This window comes from Vespa crabro, chromosome 3 (assembly GCF_910589235.1).
Source record: "Vespa crabro chromosome 3, iyVesCrab1.2, whole genome shotgun sequence".
NCBI classification, from domain to species: domain Eukaryota; kingdom Metazoa; phylum Arthropoda; class Insecta; order Hymenoptera; family Vespidae; genus Vespa; species Vespa crabro.
Window position 1 is genome coordinate 8,235,818 of NC_060957.1, and position 14,344 is coordinate 8,250,161.

The 14,344-nt window shown below is 28.1% G+C and overlaps 3 protein-coding genes across 3 annotated transcripts in view; 1 reads left to right on the plus strand and 2 right to left on the minus strand.

The window, feature by feature from the left end:
• Positions 1–18: 18 nt before the first annotated feature.
• LOC124423011 lies at positions 19–5,165 on the plus strand. Its single transcript, XM_046960222.1, has one exon. It carries the CDS (start codon positions 22–24, stop codon positions 274–276), a length of 255 nt encoding a protein of 84 aa, XP_046816178.1. The 5' UTR covers positions 19–21; the 3' UTR covers positions 277–5,165.
• Positions 5,166–5,229: 64 nt separating this feature from the next.
• Positions 5,230–10,381, minus strand: LOC124423005 (pyridoxal-dependent decarboxylase domain-containing protein 1). The gene is made up of 10 exons (XM_046960214.1): positions 9,892–10,381; positions 9,559–9,744; positions 8,758–9,171; positions 8,374–8,655; positions 8,228–8,299; positions 7,893–8,129; positions 7,478–7,822; positions 7,109–7,394; positions 6,762–7,019; positions 5,230–6,678 (listed from the first exon to the last, which is right to left on the minus strand). The coding sequence occupies exons 1-10, from the start codon at positions 9,955–9,957 to the stop codon at positions 6,428–6,430; spliced, it is 2,397 nt and encodes a 798-aa protein (XP_046816170.1). The 5' UTR covers positions 9,958–10,381; the 3' UTR covers positions 5,230–6,427.
• Positions 10,382–13,321: 2,940 nt separating this feature from the next.
• Positions 13,322–14,344, minus strand: part of LOC124422726 (cysteine-rich motor neuron 1 protein-like) — a 314,191-nt gene continuing 313,168 nt past the window's right edge. Inside the window, exon 11 of the mRNA XM_046959567.1 lies at positions 13,322–14,344. This exon is cut by the window's right edge and continues 3,275 nt beyond it. The gene's annotated coding sequence lies outside the window, so the exon portion shown is untranslated.

Genomic DNA, 14,344 nt, shown 5'->3' on the forward strand with positions numbered 1-14,344 from the left:
GAGTCGCGATCGCAAACTAATATGAATCAATTCCGATCATTGGTGAGAAACAAAGCACCTAACATTCGCATACAAGATCAAATGCAAGATCAAGTGAGGACATTGGATAGAAATTTTACTCGTAGCCAGTTTAATGGTACAGCGCAAAATAATGCTGTACCTAACATGTACGGTACATATAACAGAGCACATGGAAGACAAGAAAAACCAACTGTAGCTACGTTGAGTCAAGTACAGGGTAGTGATCCTAATCTATATGCTGTTACGGAACTTTAAGCGACCTATTGATAACATCAAATGAGAAAAAAAAGATTACAGTCAAAATAAAAATAACCATTATGAGAGAAGACGAATAAATACGGTCTAATAAAACTAGGAATTTCTTGGGAAATGATTCGAATAAACGCTTGATTTTATGAGGTTCCCGGCATGGATGCTTGAACGGATGAGATCTATCGTTGATCTATGTATAAAAAAAAGGAGTGAAAAAATGTAAGAAGAGGAGGAAGGGTCAAACATGTCTCAAATATTAGAAATTTCATCGGAGGCGTGCTATATTATATACATACATATATATATATATATATATATATATATATATATATATATATGTGTGTGTATGTATAAAATTTTGTATTTGTATATCATGTACAGAAAAAATGGGTCGATCCTTCTACGTTAGTCCCTTTCGAACATTCAGCCATTACTGTCTTTCTCTCTCATTCGAGATACGTGATCTGAAAAATCTTCGGAAAAATCACTAATTTACTAAGAAAATGATAATATCCAATAATATATCTATATATTTGGTGATTATTATTTTCAACTCGTGACTTACAGAAAAGAAAGAAAAAAAATGTATATTCGAATCGCATATACAAATAAGAACGTGAACTTTCATACGTTCTAAAACTCTTTTATCGATAATATCGATTGATATACATATATATATAAAAATCGTGATGTTAAACATCGACGATATCTAACGTGAAGGAGATACCAAGAGGACAATTTTTTATATCTTTTTTATATTTTTATTCATGCGGCGTATAATGTGAAATCTGTGTTGATTTTTTGTGAGTCATTCTGTAAACTTCTTGTAACGAATACGTAATATATATATATATATATATATATATATATATATATATATATATATATATATATGTATGTATGTATGTATGTATGTATGTATGTATGTACGTACAGTAAATATCGAGTTACTGTACGATAAAGAAAAAAAAAACAAAAACAAAAGCAAAAAGGAAAACGAATGAGTGATACATACGTATATTTATCATCGTTAATAATTTAAGTATGGAACAAAATGCAGCACAGAATGACGAATCTGAAGATTTTTACGAGCAACGCACTCCCAAATGAGAATTTTTATTAAATAAATAATTCGCGATATACTGCCAATACTCAGGCGAATATATATATATATATATATATATATATATATATATATATATATATAAATATATATATACTTTTTAAGTACAAATGTAACGGAAGCACACACAACATACACAAACGTGCCCATCAACGACACGTTCTTTTTTCAGTTTTGATACGACTAGTGCAAAGTTAAAAATAAATAAATAATAATAATAATCGTCTGATGTATCAGCAAGTCTAAACATAACAAAAAAAAAAAAAGGGAATTTTGAATATTATATAGCCTTTTGAGATTTATTTACTATGAGGTAAATAAATATACATGGCCTTTTGTGTGGAAGTATCGGAAGGGCAGATCTTTCTTACGTATTTTTGTTTTTAAATCGTAAAATAATAATAGTAATAATAATTAATAATGATTATCAATAATAATAATTATAATAATATTGAAGAATGAAATAAAACAAATAATATACACGCGCGCGCACGCACACATACACAAATATATATACAATGACATGAACATATACAGACAGAAAAATAGTTAAGCTATTGAATTTTCTGCGGAGCGCAGAGTCTTCCTATAAGATGTTTAACAAGTCTAGACAAGACCTAAATAAATAAAAGATTAAACAATTTAAATAATAAGTTATCAACGAATCTGTGTAGATTGACTTTATATTCCGCAAATAATTCAGTAAACTTGTAAATAATATATTAGTTCGTTAAGATAATCGAGTAAATGTGTAAAGTGTGATAATTTGAATCTAGATGTTACGAGTTTTAAAACAAAAACATAACAGCTACACATTATTCTGTACTTTCTTATTTCACCGATTTTCCAAAATAAAATAAAGGAAGAGAGAGTGCCATTTCAGAAAGAAAGAAAGAAACATTCTATCATAATTGTAATTTCCAGAGTGACTTTAGAATCTTATCTTCGATATAATTCGTAAAAACATTACCATTGCAATATTAAATATACAGAGTAGGTGTAAGAAAGGTGAATGCAAATAGCGGAAGTTTCATCGGTTGTAAATAATTGTAATATTTATTGAAGAGAGAAGAGAAAATAGTAGCGCATAGGATAGTAACATTTAGTTTAGTTGAACATTAATTATAAGTAATCGGCGATTAATAACATTTGAAAAGCACGTGCACACACAGACACACACACACAAACACACACACAGCACGTACGCAAATCCAAAAAACGAACTATGCGTGCTGTTTATTTTGCTGATAGAAGGCAAAGTATCCTAGTCACTAAATAAAACTTGTGTACGTTCGTTTAAACGATGAAAAGGAAAAAGGAGATGAAAGATTTAAAGAAAAAAAGAAAAAATGTGAAAAGAAAAGATCTTGCCAAATTAAAAAAAGGAGCTCAATTTTTCAATTTCTCAAAAAAGAGGAAACAAAGAAAAAGGTACTAAACTGTTTTATCAGATAATTGTACTATTACTACTATTACTATATCTAATATCATTGAAGCTACATTAGATACAAGTGTCAGACACACGCCCATACCTTTCTTAGATCTTTAAGGGAGAATATTATTCGTGAATAAATAAAACGTAAAGTGTAACACGACTTCATTCTAATTCAGTGTTCTGAGATATCGCTGTAGTTTAATAATAATAATAATATTTGCCAACGAGTAATTATAAGATTAGTTATTTTGCAAAAATTATATTTTTCTTTCAAGTTATTTTTCAATTAATGTAAATCAATTCACATCTTTTTTATATATGCATATATATATATATATATATATGTATGTATGTATGTATTGATAAACAATTTCATTAGACATAAGCTTTATTTTTTAATTATGTGAATTCATATTTAATTAAATTTTTATTCACATATAATTAACTTAATCGTGAAAATTATTCACTTTCAAATTTGTAGGGCTTCAAATAAAGTTTATAAATTTAATATAAATTTTTTAAGCAAGTTCAAAATTTATTTAAATATTCAATCCTTAACATAAACTCACGCGCGTGACGACTTTGAATGAAGACAAAAATGAGATTTATTAATGATAAAAGATATAAGTAAATGATTTGAAACTCGGACGGTATCGAAGAACACTGAGTATAATAATTTTAAGAATAGCGACGAAAAACTTAGAGAATGAAAATCGTCTCTGTCGTTGAAGACTGCTGCAACACGCGCAAACGGGATCAAATACACAGAATTGTCCAAGTTAACAAAAATAAAAAAAAAATAAAAAATAAAAAAATAAAAAAAAAATTGTAATACAATACTTAAAAAGAAACTTCGAAAAAGTCGAATGTTTAACACAGTCCAAAAGCGTGAATAATAACTCATTCAAAAATATTTTTCTGAATTGTTCAGAAGAGAATGGAAAAGCTACAACTAAAAAGTAAAAGAAAAAGTTAACTCGATAAAAGGGAAATCATTGATTGGTCCGGTCAAAAAAAAAATTGTGCACACAAGTTCGTTGTCTGTACGAATACAGTGGCATCGACTATTTACAAGTTGATGAAACCAGAGCTAGGAAAAGGAAATATTGTTAAATTCTAAATATGCGAGAGTCGTACGTATGTAGTCTAGACGATTGTTGATGAAACTTTTATTCTAATTGTTTGTCAATTTGTACCATTAAAAAAAAATACCACATTCTGAGAGAGAAAAAGAGAGAAGATTTAAGAATCAATTTTTCTAATAAGTACAATTGCATTTAATTCCCGCTAAATCGTTTTTATACAAGTATGTATAAAGCGTTGGGTAGAACACAAGAAGAAAAATAGAAAAATTAGTAGAAGTTGAAGAAGTTGTATGAAGGGGATACGAAGGGCGAGAAAGAGAAAGAGAGAAAGAGAATTAATTATTTTCGAAAGAATTGATAGTGGAAGTAGTATAATTATAAGACACAAAGAAATATTCATTTTGAATTGATGCATTTTCTGATATGAGCCTAAAAAAACTTATCACAATAATTATTAGCAATCAAAAAAAAAAAAAAAAAAAAAAAAAAGAAGAAGAAGAAGAAGGATAAGTCATCGATGAATAAAATAAAATGTATTACACATCGATTAAAAGTACGAACATGTGATAATATATCATTTATCATCTTTTACTTGGATTCTGAATGACCTAAGCTTTTGTGCACCCTGGAAGACTGATATTGTATGATTCAAAGCGCTATAATCATTTGTTTAGATTTCTTAACAAACGATTAATTATGGTAATATCTTTAAAAATCTTTAAATATGTTACATTGATACTTCGTTTTTTTGCAAGGTTTTAACGTTTTGAAATGCATATATATATATATATATATATATATATATATATATATATATAAATGTATGCTTGTCGGTCATTGACATGGTGAACTTTTTGTTTTCCCATAACGACATTGTTATAATAAAATCTTAAAGCGTTACGATACTAATTTTTAAGAGAGTAAGTTATATATGTGAATATATTTTGTGGTTTTCTCTCATTGCGCGAAAGAGACTTACATATTTAAAAAGTGTGTAGAGGCTATTGAAAAAATGTATTATAAGTTAAGATTTCAATAAAAGTTTCTTTTTTTGTTTGCGTGATGTGGATAACTTTGAATGAAGATCGTAATAAAGGAAATTATTTCAAGAGTATAAGCCGAAATCTGTCACTGGATGACATTTCTGTGAGTTACAATTGTGTGTAATTGCCATATGCCAGATTTAATTCCTCCTATTGTAATGGTATGCGAATATTGCAAAAAGAGAAATAAAAATATAAATAAGATATGTAGGTTGTTTTGAAAAATTCCTTAAAAATCTAATTTTTCATACTTTCTATAACGTTGTTATGTCACTTACGTATTTTAATATTTATTTAATAGCAATACTTTATTACAACTGTTTGGTACATAAATATACATACAGCTTAATTTATTTTATTTATCCGTCAACAATGCATGATTATTTCATAATGAAAACATTTTACCTCAATAATTGCATTGGAACTTCATACAAATTCCATTATGCGTGATTAAATGTTATTTAATTTAGCAACATTTGAAAAATTTTAGCTTGCTTCACTGTATTTCTAATGTCTTTGGTGATTTATGTTTTATTTCTTGAACTGTTTCAATTACTGTTACGAAACTTAATTACACTTTTCCTTTTCTTATTTCTTTACTTAAGAAAAAAAGAAATAAAAAATAAAGGAAACATTTTTTTACAGAGAGAAGATGATTATCAAATATACGGCACTTATTAATACTTAAAGAAATCACAATATCACGTTAACTTATCACGAGTTATTAAATATCATTTATCGTTTACAATTGTGCTATAAAAGCATTATATTTTATTATTAACATTAACGTGATGAATAAAAACAAATTGATCGATATTAGGAAATATTATAATTTAATACAAAAAGAAAATGAAAAACAATTTTTATTATAAAAATGCATTGCCTGGTCAAATGTTAATTAAATATTTATTATAACATTTTATTTGTCATAAATGTATCTATTTGTTATTATCCATCAAGTTTATTCACATTAATCTTATATTGAGAAAATAATATAATATTGTTTTCAATGATATAGAAAGGAAGATATTGTGCTATGAAAAAAAAATGTATCACCACGTGGTTAATTATATCAATTCGTTAAAGAAATAATTTGATACACTTAATAAGTACACAGGGCCAAGGACAATTTAAAAATGAATTAGATTCATAAAGAAAATGTCTATAATAAAAGTTTTCGTAAAAAAAAAAGAAAAAAAAAAGAAAAATTAGAAATGTAAAATGATTCATAGCTCTTATATAATCGCTTAAGAAGCAATTAGCAATCTTTTACTTTACGATGTTGTTAACAAGCTTTTTAATATACAAATTTTGGAATTAATACTTCACTCTATAAATATTAATGTATCTTTTTTTGAAAATATTTTACATAATTTTTTTATAAATTCATTGCTTACCTGTCAAGTCCACTTTTCTTATTATTTGAAGAGAGAAATCATTGTTATATTCATAATGTGTGTAATATTTACTACGATTTAACTTCACTAGATTCTTCTTTAACTTGAGGATGACAAGTAGTATTTGTTATTACTGAAATACTTTTACCACTTTGAAGACTGGAATGACTGGATGATCGACTATGACTTTGGCTTCCAGCTCCAACAGGTGTTTGTACAAGTGGTTGAGGTGGTGTTCTTGCACCAGAACCATTGCTGTTAGTTGCATTTGGTTGTAATTGCATATGATATTTATAAATATTTTCTGTACTCTCGACAACTCCTATTTGAAAGAAAAAAATGCATAAGAACGCAATTGGTAACGATTGAATTTTTTTTAAACTTATTAAATATGCTCATTTGTACCAGCTTGTAAATTTAAACTGCGTCCTCGCACTCCAGTTTCTTTAGAAGGAGGACTCCACCAATTGACTAATGTTCCTACTACAGGTACATGCCTTAAGATACCCTCTTGCCAAAGCTTTTCTGCATTTTCTCTCTCTAAATCTGTTTGTGCTGCTTCGATACCTCTTTTAACCACTTCTGATATAGTATCTAATAATTTTGAGCTCGCCTCCACCTCTTGTCCTACTTGAAGAACTAAAGACAATAATTCTGCCACATCTACAAATCACAATATAAGTTATAATTTAATTAAATGTATGGTCATTTAGATAATCTAATTGATCAATTGATACTTATAACAAAAGAACCTGTATCTTGTGTAACCATGCCAAATCGCACACAAGCTAATCCATCTGCTCCTTCGCCAAGAGAAAAAGCAGCATCTGTACTACGTAAAGCTTCTACTAATTGCGTATTTAATTTATTCAATTCTTCTTTAGCTTGATCCGTCATAACATGGATCCAAGTTGGCGGAGCATATCTAACACCACCTAAGCCTGCCCAACCTGGCATTTCTACCAGGTGTAATGAATCATTCTCAGAAACTAAACGAACGAAAGTATCTTTGTGCTCGACTGTGGCCAACAATATTTCCTAATGATAAAACCATAATGATGTTTTATATAAAAATATATTAAACAATATTTTTATTATAATAAAATTTAGATTTATCTTACTATCTGTTGCTCCAGACATGCTACTACATTATCTATATCTTCAGAAGTTGGTGGCTGTTCAGGACTTTCCAAAGGACAAATGCGAATAGCGACACCATGATGTTCAATTTCACAAAGTTCTATTTGCACATTTTCTATATCCCTCTGCAATATTTGTCCCAACCAAGAATTTAATTTATCGTAATAAGGCGGTACACGTTCTATGGCTTGAGGATCACGATCTGCAGGTACGAACTGAAAAACTAATGAACTTGAAACAATTTCAAATATTTGTGAACTGCTAACAGGGTTCGTTAAAAGATCGTTTATTGTATATGATCCTGATTCACCACCAGGTGTTTGACTCTGAAATAATTTTATTAGTTAGATTTATAAAATTTGTTTAAGAACTCATTTCAGTAAATATATAACATACCAATAAACTGATACAACTGAGTTTTTTAATTTTATTGTACAATTCTTCAATTGCTGAAAAACATTGTTTAAATCTATTCTGTACACCATCTCTACCTAGAGCTTGCAATGTACACCATAAAGGTAATGTTGGTAACTTTCTTGACAATGAATCTGCCATTAAACCAGACATAAGGGATAATGTTGTGTCTCGTGTAGTGGGTCTTCCACCTTTTGTATCTGTTAATCTATATAATGTCTGAACAATAATAATTAAGAAAAAATAAATTATTACATAAATTGTTCATTGAATAAGATCACAATTGTGAATTAGAAATTGAATATTTAAAAGGATACAACAACTGGTAATGATGGTATACCTAACCATACACCTAATGGTAAAGTAATACTATCTGCGATCTTTGAAGGCTAAAGCAAAAAGTATATTTCACTATTCATAAACTTGTCATTCATATATATGTAAGGAATATCAATTCAATTACCAAATCTCTTGTAGAATTATTCAATGCTAATGCTGCTAAGGAATGACCTCTCAAATGTAACCAAACATTATACTTATCACAAATAGCACGCAATCGTGTTATATTATCACAATGTCCTGTTAATACAGATCCTGCTTCTGCCAAAACTAATAACGGTGTAACATTATTAGATTGCGTATCTTCTGCTAAACGTCTTTCTAATGCAGCAATATCCATACTATAACGTGATCCGAACATAGTATTATGAGGAATAGGTCTTACACAATGAAGTGGTAAAGAAAGCTGTAATTGAAGAAATAATATCACATATTCTTATAATATAAAAGTATCTTAAAAGATATTATTTGTGAATTAAATTGTTAGATAATACAAAAATGGATGTACCTGTCTACACAAATGTTGAACAACAGCTAAAGGGGCAGCTACTGAGCTATAAATAAGAGGTGACGATGAAGCAAGAGCTGTAAATCCTTCTTCCATATATCTAGGATATTTACGATGTAGAGCTAGTCTAGTTACTCTAACCAATCCTTCCAAATGATCTTCATGGAACGAAGAAGCACAATCCATAAACCGAAAAATATGACTAAGCCATCGCGTTGTGTCTGCAGCTAAACGGCCAGCTAATCTTTGAGCATGAGACCTTGGAAGTGCAACTGCATAAGCAGAGATAGTATGTGCTATTAAAGCTAGCTTTGCTGTTTCCGTCAAAGTAGGTAAATTAGTAACTTGACTATTTGCTGGTTCTCCCGTATCATCTTCAGTAGTTTGCGGTGCATCTTCATGGATAACTAAATCCTATAAAATGTTAAAATAATACAAAATAAGAATATTATATAAATTCTTATTTAAATTCAATCAACAATCATATCAAAAATAATTTATCGATATCATAAAATTACATGAAATTAGAAAGAAAATTTTGAAAATTATTATTAAAATTTACAAATATAATGTCATAGATATTGAAGATTATTTGTAAAACTGAATTTTAAAATAAAATCGTCAACATTCGAAATTGCCTCCAATGTACAATATCCAATATAAAACAAGCTAATAGTGGTGAACACGCGACGGACAACCAATAAAAAGATAATTCTAAGCTGTGAGAACCAATCGTTTTCTCACGTTTGCAAGTCAAACCAATCGTGTAAGAGCAATGGCATCCATATCAAGAATATTTACCTGTATCAAACTTAATATTTCTTCAGGACTTTTCGCACGCGAAAGAAAACCCGAAGTATTGTTCCAAGTTGTACCACCGCCATCGGCACCTCTTTCAACAGCTTCTTCGAGACGAGAAATTACTTGCGAAGCTTGAAATTCAAGCGTACTTACGTCGTTCGTCGTGGACCCGCCTCCACTACTGACCTGTCAAAATTGTAACGGATAAATAAACCGCGTGTAGAGATATACATTTACAAAAAAAAAAATAAAATCTTCATATTCGATATGATATTTGTCACTTTCGCATTTCACACACACACACACCAAACAATATTCTCTATTTTCACGCACCTCAAGAATATTCTGTGCTATAGTTTCCATCGTTGCTTTATCGTTTATCTCTGCCTCCTCGGCCATCGTGGCAGTAATCGTGGCGCAGTGACGTTGTCACGCGTTTTACGGCTCCCTCTTCACTTTAGTCTTTAATATATATATTTTTCTCTCCGATATTCGTTTTTAATAATAATAATTCAACGTTTACCCTTTGAAATATCAAAAATTTGTCTTGTCACGTGTTCAATATCGTCGAAATATAAGAACCAGCTTAGTTTCCAAGAATTTTTATATCTCACTAGTCGAACACTCTCATACACCTTTCGCGAACGAGGGGGCGCCAAAATATTGACTGTACGGCACTTATTTTATCGATATGGCCGTTGTAGCGCTGGCGGTTCGACTTTTGTGATAATACACCGCTGTACCAATCTACTGTTTCAATTTACGAGCGATTTTATGAAGAATATATTACAAAGGCATATATTTTTATATTAAATATTTTTTCTTTACAAAATAAACGTTAAAATGTCTACATATATTTTATCAATTTTGTTACCACTGTGTAAAAAATAATAGTAAATGAAAATTTGATATATTTATATTTATATCTATTAGAATGTAAAATGAAAGTGTTTTATTTAATATTTCTAATATCAAATATATATATTAAAATAAAATATGCTTGAATGGAACAATTAAATAGTATAAAAAATATGATAGAATGATATTAATATTCTTTTCTAAAGTGTGATATGGAAAAATATTCTATACAATTTATATCAATTATTGATGAAGAAAATATATGGATGTACATAAGAAACTATTTCTATTTATCTATCTATTTATATTATAACTCAGTTAAATTCCTCTGCTCTGGTATTTCTATGTATCATTCACTATCACTAAAGAAACACTTTGGACAAATTTTTTAGCCCATAATATGATAATAAATAATTTTTTATAAAATATATAATAAAGTATTTATAGGAATATATAATACCTATATTAAATTTGTATTGGTAACAAATTCTTTATCTCTTAAATTAGAATTATTTTTTGTATTTCATCAAATTTCAATAATTTAATAATAAAACTTGTTTTACTTTTATTAGTACTTCATCTTTTTTCTCTTACAAAAGTAAAAATTAATTGTAAAAAACTCTAGATTTATAGACTGATAGTACTTAGAACACTTTATATATTTATGTACATATTTGAAGTTTAGCAGCTCCAAATCTCTTACAGACATGACTAGACATCTATTAAACTTATCTGCTATCTTAAAGGGATTTATTTCCTATGCGTTTACAAGAGTTTACGTCATAATATCTTAAGATTGCAATTTTTATCCGATATTTATGATGAAAAATTCATTAGAAATAGAAAAGATAAAGATTTTCTATAAGAAACTGTTTTCAAATTTTTGAAAAATATTATTTTCTCTGGAAAAATTGTTAAAAAATACGTAATTTCTTATAGTAATTTTCATGTAAGTAAAAGCCTATTTAAAAAATTTAAGAAGTTAATATCGTAAAAAAAATCTTTATCTTTCGAATGACCCCATGATCATTACAATAGGACAGATATCGTAACCATAAGAATTCACGATATAAACCTTGTTTTTAATAGTTTTCTTTCAATTTATGAAGTCTCAGTGATGCTAATTTCCATCAACAGTCAAACAGTCAAAGTTTCTTCCCCCACTATGCACCTCCACGTAAGGGAATATCTAATGCTTTGTATGAATGATTTTGACTCTTCGAAAGAAAATGAATAGACATGATTCGTAATTCTTTAGAATATGTAGAGCGTAAAGAAATATTTATACATATTTATACTACTTAAGGTTATTGATTATCCCTCATTTTTTAATGATTTACGTTATCAATGAGAACAGGCTTAATTCTTGACCGATTTTTATGAATACGATTTCATTTTAAAGACAAAGATATAATTTACGATGTCTCTTTGATGAATTTTTGTGGAAGCTTTTTATTTGTACGTAAACTATTCTCGAGAAGTTAATAATACGATTTTTTTTCAAATAAAATAAAAATCTTTTAAAATAAAAAATAAAAAACCTTAAGAAATCTGTTCCATTAATTAAGTTCGTAGTAATTTAATTATCGATCTATACTATCGATTGTTTTATATGATAATTTATTAATAATAGGCTCAATAGATAAGTCCTACCTTACCGACTTCTATATATGCAACAGTAGATATATATTTTATTGACCAAATTTTGGATGATAGTAATGATTTCTATCTTATCGATCAATAACAATAAAAATCGTTTGCTTACCAAAGATGCAGTCGGTAATAGTGGATATCTGTTTTAACAGAGATCTCTATCCTCCCTTTTTTAATGCATTCCATGTATCAACTCTTGTACGAATTTATAACAAATCATGTCTTTGATAATTTAGACATGAGCCCTTGCTTTATTTCAATAGAAAAAAATATTTATTGTGTAGATCCCCTTAAAGCTTTATTTATTAAATAATTATTATAAAAAATTAGAATGTCAGATGTTTTGAATGGTCTATCTGATTACTTGGAAGTGGAATCTAATAATTCTAACTCGTCTGACATAATTCGAATATATTCGTTTCTAATTATAACATTACCAAAGTACATAAATTATTGTATATACATGTAATCAGTAAAAGCAATGCAATCAATAAAAGATTATTAATGGATCTATTCAAATTTTACGTATATAGTGTATTATTATTTCATTCATTTTTCAATAGTTAAGGTGTACTATTTAACCCTTTCATAAATACGGCAAAAGAAAAGAAGAGATTAGCAGAGATTAAAAGCAGAAGTTATTTTGATTTAAAAAGTAATTAAAAACTTGTTTTACTAATTTCTCATTTGTATTGCTTCTTGTGTATTCCTTTTTTTTTATCTCGTAATCGGTAAATTATAAAATTTCACCATCTTCTGAAGATATTTTACAAACTTAACGTCACTGTATTTGTATTAGATTCGAGGAAACTTGGAGGTTCATGCGGTCTAGAGGTAAAATTGGCAGTATTAATGTCTCATTAAAACGAGTTAGTAAACTCAATAGAAGGATCGTTTTGAAAGGACGTTAAGAAGTTACGATGCATCCATAAGTTGGTTAAGAAAATTAGAAAAGAGGAATGGCGCGACGTTAAACTTCGGCTAATTATCAGCAAACAAGCTTAATTGGAAATGTTAGAGATAAAGCTTCTTTGGTCCTTAAGGTGTTTGAAACTTTTACTTCTGCATGAGATATCGAAATTTCTTTTATTTATTTTTGATTTTTATTATTTATTTATTTATTTATTTATTTATTTTATTTTTTTTTTTTTTCATTAATTTCGTCTACTAATTTAGTCGTTTACTTCGAAAGTAAAAGTAAAAAGAGTTTATGTTTTTATGTAAAGGTCTTATCATACATCGGATTACAATATCACGTATCAACAATTTTATTTACTTTTCTTTTATTTAACATACAAGAGCTATCTTTGAACATGACATATGTACGTAATATGTATGCGTGTCCTGCATATGTGTATCGCGTGTGTTCGTGTGTATATATACATATATATGCATACGCATGTACACAAACATGTATACGTATGCATATTTATATAATATACGTATATATTAAATTACTCTCTAGGTTACACTGATATGATTTTAGTTACAGTGAAACTGTACAAAGAGCGTATAAGCATAAGACTATATCCATTTATCAATTATCATCACCACGCAAAAACTTACAACCTCTTTCAGACATTAACTCTCTTTCTCTGTTCCTTAGAATAATGTATCAGATAATCATCCCTATCTCTTGCGTATTTTTATGTATATATATGTATATATATATATATATATATATATATATATACATATATACTAAATTTATTTTTATTCTGTAAATCTCTTTGACGCGAATAACTCAATTTTTTTTTTATCTTGAAGTTTACGAAATAATTACTTTATTTTTTCATCTCTTTTTATACAAGCTGATCTTTTTGAAAAATGACAGAAAGAGAGTTCGAGTACGACAAATGCGTTAAAGTGAAATTTATTTATTGCAGCGAGTCGTCGAGTAAGGAAAGCGATTTTTACGTTCGAACTTATCTATGGATTATTTTCGTTATTATTTATCGTCAATTAATTAGTATATCTCTCTTTAGTTAGTTTTTAATGATAACGAGAAATTGTTTCGTAACGTACACGTCGCCCATTGTATGTCATGTTTGTCGATATTTAAATGCACGTACATACATATGCATATATATACATATATGCATATATACATAAATATATATATACAAATATATATGCATATACATACGTATGAATGTTGTTGGAAAATATTTAATGTAACGGTCGTCATGTTTTTTTTTTTTTAAATCACTTTCGATAGTTCGACGAAACGTAGATATGAAAAAAAAAAAATATTTATTTTAAATCAACAACAAAA

Excerpts from the sequence above, each read along its gene's own strand:
- LOC124423005 (XM_046960214.1), bottom strand. The coding sequence starts at position 9,957 with ATGGCCGAGGAGGCAGAGATAAACGATAAAGCAACGATGGAAACTATA. Across the intron at positions 8,300-8,373 it reads ATAATTCTACAAGAGATTTG|CCTTCAAAGATCGCAGATAG; the intron begins GTAATTGAATTG and ends TTTTTGCTTTAG. Across the intron at positions 7,020-7,108 it reads CATGGTTACACAAGATACAG|ATGTGGCAGAATTATTGTCT; the intron begins GTTCTTTTGTTA and ends TGTGATTTGTAG.
- LOC124423011 (XM_046960222.1), top strand. The coding sequence starts at position 22 with ATGAATCAATTCCGATCATTGGTGAGAAACAAAGCACCTAACATTCGC.